The 11935-nt window shown below is 40.0% G+C and overlaps 1 protein-coding gene across 1 annotated transcript; it reads left to right on the top strand.

Annotated features, from left to right (window-relative positions):
* The first annotated feature begins 4402 nt into the window (after positions 1-4402).
* Positions 4403-8128, top strand: LOC103480980 (uncharacterized). The gene is made up of 2 exons (XM_008436198.2): positions 4403-6599; positions 8052-8128. Exon 1 carries the CDS (start codon positions 5727-5729, stop codon positions 6588-6590), a length of 864 nt encoding a protein of 287 aa, XP_008434420.2. The 5' UTR covers positions 4403-5726; the 3' UTR covers positions 6591-6599; positions 8052-8128.
* Positions 8129-11935: the final 3807 nt, after the last annotated feature.

Here is an 11935-nt window from a genome sequence, read left to right as displayed (position 1 = left end):
TTTTGAGAAAATTTGCAGTAAAATCAGGGGAAAAAATGTGGAAATTTGTTGATTTTGTGTGATTTTTGCAGATTTGTGAAAAACTGGAAGGACTTATTGATGTAATTTGGAGTCCAGAGGGCCACATAAAAAGCTGCGGCGGGCCAGATTTGGCCCCCGGGCCTTGAGTTTGACACCTGTGACATAGAGAAACCAACCACAGAGAGGCTTGGGACGACATATCCCGACAGGTAGCAGACCAGTCAGCTGCTTCGGTCAGCTGCATGAGGACCATGTGGTAGGTGATGACGTCACTGTGGCTGACGGGCTGCGGCCGCCGATGACCCAGGTACAGGACAGGACCCCCACGATGAGGACGGCTCTGGTGATGAGGAAGGCGGTGGCGGAAATGGACGCGTGGGATTCCTGGCAGTACCTGGACTGGAGAGGAAGTGACGTGTTGGACCAGTTAACAGTCATGTCAACAGTCTGAGGACGACGTGCATGTACGGAGGACAAATGCTGCAAAGCAGAACGACAGCAGTAAAGGCGACGGAAGAGATGGGAAGTCAATGTTGGGTTATGGTAAAAAATGAAACAGTCACTCAATTTTAGCCAATTAACTAAAGTGGAGAAGATGTCACTGAATAAATGTTCTGTGGTCGATTTCTAATGATTGAAATACCAGTTTATTATTGGGTAGAAGTTTATTACGCTTTAAATTAATATGTTGACATGAATCAATATTGATTCCTTAACTTTGATTCAACATAAAATCAACCAAATGCAGATGGTGGTTGAATCAACAGTATCAGTTATGGTTGAAATCCTAACGTTGACTCAACATGTGAGTCTCCAGCCACTTTCCGTATAATTTAAATGCAGGCTTCAACATGGACTCCATATTTCTGACCAAATTTCAACATTGATTCACTCATATTTTGATCTCTGGAACACAAAAATGTTCTTAAATTTAGTCATAACCCGATCAGACAGTAGCTGTGTCTCCATTAATCTATAATTGTGAAAATTGAAATTCTAAAAATAAATTTGCTCTTTGATAAAACGTTGTTGCGTTAGGATGAGGTAATTTTCTCCGGCAGCATTAAAATAGATGCTAAACTGCAATGGAAGCATGTTTTCCGCTTCACATGAGTCACATGATCAACAGCAGGATGTTGCTACTGGAGGAAACGACGAAGAAGACGGCAGGAAGTGGCAGAACATGAAAACTCCATGCAGAAAGACTCCAGGCTGGGGTGGCAGCCATGATGGATGATCTGAAATATTCAAATGGAAACATCTGGAACCAAACTGGGTGTTTAAATGGGTCAGAACCGGCTGAACACAGTCAGGCTCTTCTGGACCCATAAAGCACCTGAAGTGGATAAAAAATGTAGTTCATACAAACCTAATAAATCTGGTTAAAACTTTCCTTAGTTTTGTTTTTAAACAGACATATTTTTACAGTCTGTTTTACTCTTTGCTGTTTTGAATAAATGTTTCACTTCTAATTTCTTACGCTAATTATTTTTACAATCAATGTTTAGCTTTACTGATTGCTAATTGATTATAAATTTTAATCTAGAAACAACAATTATATCCAATTATATCTTCATTTTGATAACTTCAGGAATAAAGTGGAACAGATTTGTACTCCTAATAAATACCTTAAATATCTTATTCAAATACAGAGTTACGTAATGTATAGATCTGAGCAAAGCAGATAATCATGTTCAGAATATTAACAGCTAAAATTATACATTTAAAAGATAATTTCAGTGTTTACATTTAGTATTTATACAGAATATTTAACTTCTAACTCCAGAATGTTGTATTAACTACATTTAAATTTACTACAGATCAGAAATACATTTAAAAATCACTTAGAGTCTCCATAGGAAGTTGTTCAACTATAACAGTGTGTAATTATTGTGCTTAAACTTTATTCATAATTACCAAGCAGTTAAACAAAAACAAAAGTTTAAATGCCAACAGTTCCTGGTTGAGGTACATTAAATGCTTTCACCAGAAATCTTATAAAATCTTAGAAACCATCAGTACATGTCACAACCGGAGTCAATAAGATATAAATGAAATTCTGACAGTAAACCGTGAAGCAGCACCTACCTGATCAGTGTTTCTGATTGTTTCAGGTGTGTGAGCTCCCACTGCTGCTCTGCTATTCTACCCAAACGCTCACAGGCCTCCATCATTTTATACAGAACGTTTTACGGAGGGGAAGTGAGGAAATGGCCGTTGTTTGCATGTCTGCTTTAACAAAACATTGATTAAGTTCTTTACGGTAAATTGCAGCAGGCAAATGAGAGTCGGGTCATCTGCAGAACAGGACTGAGCTTCTCTTTCTCTAAAGCAACATTTATAAAGGTTCATAAAGTTTCATGAGTATTTATACTTTCAAAGTATCTTTATATGGGATATAGTGATGTAAACATTGGATTTTGCTCAGGCTTTGTGTCCTTTTGTTGACTTGGTGAACTCTTACGGTTTATGTTGGTGAAATGTCTTTCCAGTCTCAYATTAATAACATTACCCGCTCGGCTTATTTTCACCTACGCAACATCAACCGCCTCCGCCCCTCCCTTACTCCCCATTCCACTGCCATCCTTGTTCACCGTCTTGTGACATCACGCCTGGACTACTGCAACTCCCTTCTGTTTGGTCTCACCCAGAAATCTCTYCATRAGCTCCAACTGGTCCAGAATTCAGCTGCCCGTATBATTACCAAAACCCCATCBATGCACCACATCACTCCTGTCCTGCANAGACTCCABTGGCTGCCCACCAAGTTCCGCATAGATTACAAAATTCTTCTGTACACTTTCAAGGCCCTTTACAATCTCTCCCCACCATATCTTTCAAATCTTATTCATATTGCCATTCCCTCTCGCTCCCTCAGATCATCCTCCTCAATCCATTTCACTGTCCCCTCTGCCCGTCTCACCACCATGGGGAGCAGAGCTTTCTGTCGCTCTGCTCCCCAACTATGGAACTCATTACCACCATACCTTAGAAACATAAAGTCATTATCAAATTTTAAAACCGAACTCAAAACACACCTTTTTAGATCTGCCTTTTCCACATGACACAATTGGTTTGCCTGATTTTACATAGTTTTTATATAGATAACATTGTTTTATGTATTTTTATCTACTTTTTAATTGTTACATTTTATTTGTTTCTGTCACAGTTTTTTTTTTTTACTATTGTACGGTGTCCTTGAGTGCCAGAAAGGCGCCTTTGAAATAAAATGTATTATTATTTATTATTATTAAATGTGGAGGGAATTTAGAGAATTAGGTTTTCAGCCTGTTGTTACAACCTTCCAGTTGGTTTCATTCGTGGTTTATGAGCCATAAAATACACGCTGTGTCACGATGTGGCCACTGGGTGTCACTGTGGCTCAACAAATATTTGTGTCAACGTTTGTAGAAGTGAGAGGTTGATGTAAGGTTAGGAGCATCAGGCAGAACTAAACTCCCTTTAGTTGAAACATTTGGTTCATCCCCATTTCACCATCCAGACATGTCACTAACAACATACCACATGTCGCTTCGGTCATGTCTTAAGGTAGAAAGTGGGAGTAAAACAGCCTGGAGAGACGAGGCAAAGCTGCATGCAGGTGTTAGAAAGATGAAACCTGAACGTTGTTTTTGAGAGTTGATGCAGATTTTTCACTTCCTTTTAAAGAACACATCTCCTCTGACTAAAACACACATTCACCTTAAAATGTGAGAGGAAGATGACCAGTTAGTTTCACCCGATGAGTGGAATCTACAGGATGTACACCACCGGATGGATGGATGGATGGATGGATGGATGGATGGATGGATGGATGAATGGATGAGTACTTGGTTATTTAGGGGATAAAAAATGGGGATAAAAAGGAACAGAATTTTTTGTAAAAGTTTTGTGCTGCGGGCTGCACAGTGGCGCAGTTGGTAGAGCTGTTGCCTTGCAGCAAGAAGGTTCTGGGTTTGATTCCCGGCCCCGGTCTTTCTACATGGAGTTTGCTGTGCATGGTGGGTTTTCTCCAGGTACTCCAGTTTCCTCCCACAGTCCAAAAACATGACTGTCAGGTTAATTGGTCTGTCTAAATTGCCCCTAGGTGTGAGTGTGTGTGTGCATGGTTGTGTCTCTGTGTTGCCCTGCGACAGACTGGCGACCTGTCCAGGTGAACCCGCCTCTCGCCCGGTACGCTAGCTGGAGAGGCACCAGCACCTCCTGACCCCACTGAGGGACAAGGGTGTTAGAAAATGGATGGATGGATGGATGGATGGGTTTTGTGCTGCATTTTTTGCTTCTTTTCAATAAACGTTTATGAATCTAATCACAATAAATCACACGACCCCAAAAAAGTTTAATTTCAGTTTAATATTAGAAATATTACGGAGCCCTTTAAGGAACACGGAGGATTTTATTTTCATATTGTGTTTCCTCACAATAAATACAATCGAAATACCAATTTCAAGTAAGACTTGAACATTTGTACACCTTTACAGATCCTCAGTGGAAATGTGTTTGTACTTTATTAATTATTTGGTGCAGAAAATGGGGTGAAAATCACTGTATTACCTGTGTGTTCATGTTTGTTTGTGTAATAACGTTTGGTGGACAAATAGCCAATAGCAGGAGATGCACATGAACACCTCCAGATTAAGAAGAGCTCATACCCAACACCGCCAGCAGGTGGCGGTATTATCCTGTAAGAACAACTCGAAACAGTCCAATCAGTTTAAATGTCGTTTTTCTTTCTTCATACGGAACATTTCTGTCATGTTCATGTTTTAGAGCAGAGATGAAAAACCCATCTGATCTGTTTTACCTCCAGCTTTTTGCACAAATGTTTATTTTTCATTTGTATCCAAAGGATAAAACCTCAAATATCACAAACGAGATATTAATGTAAGTAAAAAAAAAAATTACAAAGTTTTATATTACAACAGGAAGACTTTAAGTATTCAAGATGTCTCATGAACTGACCTGTAAATACATTATTATTATTGTGAGGGAATACCAAAGACAAAATAAATAAAAATATCTCCTAGGAGATTATAAMTTAGTAAATAGTTTGACTGCATCGACTAAACAGGAAGGATATTAACCACCTGCAGTCTGAGGTCATCARACTGAGTTATGGCTCAGAGGGACATTAAATCATGAGCTGGTTTTATGCTGTTTAAAAAGCTTCTCCATCATTGTGACAGAAACACAAACAGGTCAGAGGTTTTCATCGGACGCCGGCAGAGACAGRMGGACATTTACTGAAGAGGAGCAGAAGAAGAAGCTCTGGGAGCCGAAACCTGCTGATCAGGTCCGTGTTCTTAAGCAAACCAAAATCTGAAAACCTAAATAAATAAAAAAAACGTTCCTTGGTTTTTGTTTCATATAACCTGATAGGATAAAGTTTTTCAGTGTCCCTTCACTAAAATTTATTCTAGAAAATACAATTAAAACAACAAAAAATCTGAAAYCAAAAACAACTTGGGGTGAGTTTGTGAATTTGTTGCATTTTTTATTAAAACWTGTTTGAACTAAAGTTTGGTGAAGTAGTCAGCTGCTGTCTGATACTTTAAAGAATATGTTACTAAAACGTGCAGCACCTCAGGAAGCCCCTGTTGGGTGATTTTTCTGTAAAACACCAAACATATAATGGATGTAATGGCTGATTGGACTGATGTCTGAATGGTCTCCATCTCTTGTTTTTCCTCTCTCTGCTTGTCAAGATGGCCGCCAACTCCTCCCTCCATTCTCACAGCTGTGACTTCCCTCTCATAGCTTTCCTCATGCCCACCATCTTAGCTCTCCTCAGCTTGATGATCCCTCTTTTGGGTTTCGTCCTGGTTGTTGGTTTCCAGCGGTGGAGGAAGCAACCTTCCAGSTCTCCTTTCGCGAAGTCGAGTCACGTCGACATCCTGACCTACAACGTGGCGTTCATGGACCTCCTTGGTGTCTCAGGGAACTACTTCACATATTTTGGCATGAACGCTGAYCAGCTCTTGATTGTAGGACACAGCATGTTAGCCGTTTCCTCCACTGGACGTCCGCTGCTTCACCTCCTCACCTGCATCGAGCGCTACCTGGCTGTGGTTCATCCCATCTCCTACCTGCGCCTCAGAGGCTCAGCGGGCGTCAGGGTTAGAAACATCTCCATCGGATGTGTTTGGCTGATCTCCATTGGTGTGACGTCTCTGTCTGTGTGGCTGAAAGTATCATTTCTAACTTTGTCTTCTGTGTTCCTGTCCTTCTCAACCGTGGCTTTCTGTTTCTGCAGTGTCTCTGTTCTCTGGGCTTTGATTCGTCCGGGGCCTGGAGAAGGGGGCGGGGACAATAGGCTCAGTAACCAATCAAAGCAGAGGGCTCTCCACACAATGGCTACGATCACAGCAACCCTTTTACTGATGCTTATTAGCAATCTTGTTATCTCTGTAGTACAAACAGCTTCCGCCCCGTACGGATACACGTTCTGTGTCATGGGATGTTTGTCGGTGTTGTTCCTTTTGCCCACATATCTGGTTTTACCGCTGCTCTTTCTGCAGAGGGTCGGCAAACTAACAGCCTGTGGACACAAACCAACTGAAACAGCATGAAGTCAGAGGGTTTGTTTTTAAATGATGTCATGCTGACATCATTGTTCTTTACTCTAGATACAAGCAAATGTTTAAATCTTCTTTTGTCATTAATTTAGAGCAGTGGTCCCCAAAGTGGGTCCTGGAGGCCCGGCGGCCTGCATGTTTTATTCTCTCCCTGGTTTAACGCACCTGGATCCAGTGATGGCTCATTAGAGGCCTAAGACCACGGGTCCCCAAACTTTTTCCTCTGAGGGCCACATAACTTTTCCTTTCTCTGGTGGGGGGCGGAGTCAGTTTGTAACAGAAAGCACATGGGCAAAAACCGTTAGTGAAACGGTCACTGGGACTGACTAGTATATATTCCATTGAGGGAAAGTAACTTTAACATATGAAATGTAAGCTGCTACTTACAGGCTTCGAAGAACTCGACCTGGAATGCGGCGTTCATAACAAGCACGTGTTAATCTGCTCTACCGCTAGCAAACAACCGTACTGATTACATAACATAAAAGTCAAGCAGTTCCCTAAAAGTCCAACAGATGGCAGCAATGCACCATGCAAAACAAAACACCCACAGTTTACAGGACACACTTCCTGCTAAAGATGAAAAAAAATCTGAATGCTCTCTAGCATTGTTGCTAGAGAGCATTCAAACTACGCGGGCCGTAGCTTGGGGACCACTGCCTAAGAGGAACGTTGACATGCTGAAAAGGTTGTTTCTGCCACCAGGGAGAGAACTAAGACACGCAGGATGCCGGGCCTCCAGGCCACCAAAGAAAACAATTATGAGTGATCCAGGATAAGTTGAACATGTTGGTCTAAACATGTTGTCATTTTCCTATTAACAAAAAAATGATGTTAAAACTCATAATTACTTCAAAAAATGTACATCTATTGTTATTTTTTTCGCCCATGGAGGTCACCGTTTATTCACACGTTTTGGTCCATTCTGTGCTGGAGCCTGCAGAGAGAAGGCTAACGCTACCTGAGTGGTTGTTTATCATATCGTGTTTGACTGGCGTAATTTTAGATAATGCCACACATGAAAGAAAGAAGAGTACATTGAGTGGGACACAACTTCTGAAGGACCTACATTTGTGGCCTCAACATTTCTCTCCAGAAGACTTTGACTCATTTGTACGAGCAAAACTGACAAAGACTCTAACAGGGGATTTTTATATGTTGTATATCATAGTAAGTGAAAAAGTAAACATAGAGAATTGTGTTATATGTGTTGGATATAAGCAGTGACATTAATGGAACATCCTTTGTTGTTGGATTTTTCTTTATCATAATGTGTTGTTGTTTGATAGATCTTATTGTCCACAGAACGTCATGTCTGCTTTTGATTCTAGATTATAAATATGACAGAATTTTCAAAATCCATTTGGTGCTGTGACTGGTATTGTAATTGAATTATAACCCACTGCAGATGTTCATCAAGGGTTTGTTATGGAATATTCAAAAATCCCTTTTCAGTCATTGTGACACACTAACAACCCAAACACTACATAAGACTGGACTCCAGCAGGAAACAGTCAGTTGGTGAAGAGGAGCTGAGGAAGGAGCGCTGGGACCAAACAGAGCTCATAAGGTTTGTGTTTTTGACACATCTCAAGTCTGTAAAGTGAAATTTGAATAACTAAACCCACATCGTGTTTGGCTGTCCAAGTTTATCATTCAGTACATCAAAGCTTGACCAGTTTGATAACAAAGACTAAAATGGATACAGTTGGTTGCACGGCTGCCTTCAGGTAGAAAACTCGTCCAACACTTCCTGTTTGATTTTTCAGCAGTTCCTCATCGTTCCTCTTCATCCTCAGTCGCTGATGTGAACTGAGATGTCCAGTAACTCTTCTTCCAGCTCCTCGCTCCTCTCTGGTTCTGACGGCTGCTCTTCTCTGGTGACCAGCTCCATCCTGGCCAGCCTCTTGGTCGTCTACGTCTTGGCGATGCCTCTTTTTGTCTTCGTCCTTTTGGTGGGTTATCAGCRATGGARGGAGCASCGCCTCAACTCCCAGCTCTCTTCATCAAGCCACATCGACRTCTTCACCTRCAACATGGCGGTCATGGACCTGCTCGGMATCTTGGGGACGTTCTTGGTATTTTTTGGCGTCAGAGCTGATGAACTTGCCATGACTACTGCAGGTATTGGTCTTTTGTGCATTATCTCAATTGGGGAGATGCTGTTTCACCTGCTCACCTGTATGGAGCGCTACCCTGCTGGAGTGCATCCTTTCATCTACCTGCAGCTGAGAGGCTCAGCAGGCGTCAGGATGAGAAACGTCTCCATTGGCTGTGTTTGGCTGATCTCTCTGGTCGTTTTGTGTGTGRCGTTTTGGCTCCAGGTTCCTTTTGAAAGCATATCTTTGGTGTTTCTGTCCTTCACATGTGTAGCGTTCTGCTTCAGCAGCATCTCTGYTCTCTGTGCTCTGTTTCGCCCCGGGCCGGGTGAAGGGGGCAGGAAAAGCGTTCATACTGACCAGTCCAAGCAGAAGGCTTTCCAAACGATGGYCATCATAACAGGGAGCCTCTCTGTCAGGTTCATAGGCAGCCTGATTACATCCATAGTGAAATACTTATCTGTTCCCAACRGACATACTTTTTGTCTCATAGGTTGGGCTTCAGCGTGGTTTCTCCTGCCCAGTGCTTTGGTGTTACCGCTGCTTTTTCTGCAGAGAGTGRGGAAACTTAAAATCTGTGAAGCTGCATGACTGTCGTTAGCATTCAGGAAATTTTCACTAAAAATATGAGACTGTTAGACCAGAAAATCTGACAAAACTTGTTTTATAACTCAGATTCACTGAAGCCTAAAACATCTATGTAGAATTTAGCAGAAAATCTATGAAAAATCASTGAAATAAATTCTTWATTCTTGATGTTTYCATAGATTTATCATTGTTTTATGACGTTAATAARAAAGTTGTCTCACTATAACATGAGCATGGTTTTATTTTCCTGCAAAGACATTTCAGTGGATAAACTAAAAGGTGATAAAGGTGCATTTCATATGACTTACATAAATATCCATCCTGTCACGCTTCCACAATAACATTTCTCTAAATTGGTAMAWTTTTTTCCACTGTTAAATTTTAGATCAGGTATTTCCACATCCTGTCCTGACAGGAACCAGCCTTCAGTGACTTTGTAAGGATTTAAGAGGTACAGATTGATGCTATCATTCTGCTTTCACCATTTCATGTRACATTTCTGTTAAGTTTTATTCTATTCATCCATAATGCTACTGCTCTGAATAGTGTGGCAGGATATTAGGAGATGATATCATCTGCTGTTTGCTGTGAACTTCCTTTAACAGTTTTGCACATTTTGTAGCGCTGGTGTTTATGTGTTTATGTGTTTTCATAAAACAGAAACACAAACTGAAATGTTGTGTGTCTCCATGGCGATCAGGAGTTTCAGGMACATATAGAGACTTTATGGTGTGTTTTTACTCAGACTCTATAAAAAAAGAGGCAGATACACGACATTGTGATGAMATTTGTTGTGAATTTTAGGAATGAATAAAGTTATGAAAGCATCAATGTGTTAATTTTGTGTTACATCAAATTAAACTTAGATTTTTGCACACATTTATCAGCAATAACAAAATAATTTTGACATTTAAATACAGAACTATATGCAGCAAAGCCACTGGACTGGATATACTAATGTATTCTTATTTAATTAAGTTATTTAATATTAAAGATAGATGTAGAAATCACAAAGACTTAAAGTTGTGAGAGGATGCACATTGTGTAGGTTAATTATTTGGGAGTAAATAGAGAAAAAATATTGTAATCTATTAAAATTACACATTAAATTAAATCAAATTTCTTTATTTTTCCAAACAAACTGGAAAATAATACTAAATCTTTTTAAACCTTTATGACATAAACCTCATGTTTTTCATGGGTAAAAAAGCACATTTTGCACATAAGATGAAGAAAATACTCAGTTCATGAAAATGAAAGCATGATGTTGAAAAATAAACTGTTCCTAAAGTTAGATATTGAGGTTTTTGTACCGCAGAAGCAACGTGTGACCTCTGTTTCTGCTGACACATCGATTTTTACTCCAGAAATGTTTTATTTTAAGAACATTTCTCATGATTTTTGTGTTTTGTCCTGATATTCCTTCACTTGGACATATTTAGTTAGAGATATTAGCTGAACTTGTTGGGAAATCTAAAGCAACATTACATCAAATAAATGAACTTAATGCTTTAAATATCCACCCACCAATCCATCCCGGATCATTAAGTTGATCGTATTTGCAATTTGTTAATATGCAAAACAAAAACAAATCATATCTGGTTTAGTTTCTGGTGCAAATATCTTAGCAAACGTTAAATAAATCAAACCGACTTCCAGCTGAACAGGTCAACAGACTGAGTTACGGCGCAGAGCGGCATTAATCATGGCTGATTGCTGAAATATTCAAAATAACGCTTATTGATCAAGAGCGACAGAAACACAAATCAGCAGCGTTACAGGTTYACACTGAACAGCAGAGAAGAAGCTCATTCATTCAAGARGAGCTGAAGAATCAACAGCAGAACCAAACATCTGATCGGGTTTGTGTTTTTACTCATTTTATTGTTTCAGTTTGGGTTTGAAAGTTTCTCAACCARCAGAACAGCTTTACTGCAGGAAGTTACCTTTACTCTGAAAGGTCACTTTAATTTGCCTTTCATGGKGATTTKACCAAGTGTTTGCATGTTTAGATGTTTTCTGGGTTCATTCTGGGTTGGATCATCACCAGCACTGTAAAAATGTATTTGGGCTGAAGTTCATGCAATTTTTTWTTTTTWTTTTTTACATTAATCTCACTTAATTTATTTGGTTTAGTGATGGCAACTAATGTTATTATGTTGAATTAACTTAAAAGTTTAACACATTTTAACTTAAAGGAACTTTTTACTTTGACTTTATTTGAAAGAATTAAGTTCGGTTCTGACATCATTGTGACATCATGACCCAGGCGTCACCGGGGACAGATCCAGTACCGACCGGGTGCTGAGCTGGTGCAGGGGTAGAAAACTACAAACAATCAGACCTGAGACCTCAATGCAGCTGCTGCAGGTTCGATTCCAGCCTGATGACCTTTGCTGTGTGTTTCCACTTTCCTGTGGAAAGTCAAGACTAAAGATCCTTTATGAGTTTWCTCCTTTATTTGMAGTAAAGTAAATGATTAGAGGAAGACTGGCTTAAAGTTAAACAGACCTCATAAGTTAAGTTGAACTTAATTGAATTACTTGTTACCAGTTGGTTCAACTGTTGTCTTTTTTCAGTGGACCTGTGCAGAACCAGGTGACCGTCTGCATGTTGGAGCAGAGAAACATCTGAACTGGACTGAAAGAGAGA

The sequence above is a fragment of the Poecilia reticulata genome, linkage group LG18, assembly GCF_000633615.1.
Source record: "Poecilia reticulata strain Guanapo linkage group LG18, Guppy_female_1.0+MT, whole genome shotgun sequence".
NCBI classification, from domain to species: domain Eukaryota; kingdom Metazoa; phylum Chordata; class Actinopteri; order Cyprinodontiformes; family Poeciliidae; genus Poecilia; species Poecilia reticulata.
The sequence above is the reverse complement of the archived record's forward strand: the minus strand, read 5'-3'. Positions and strand labels throughout refer to the sequence as shown.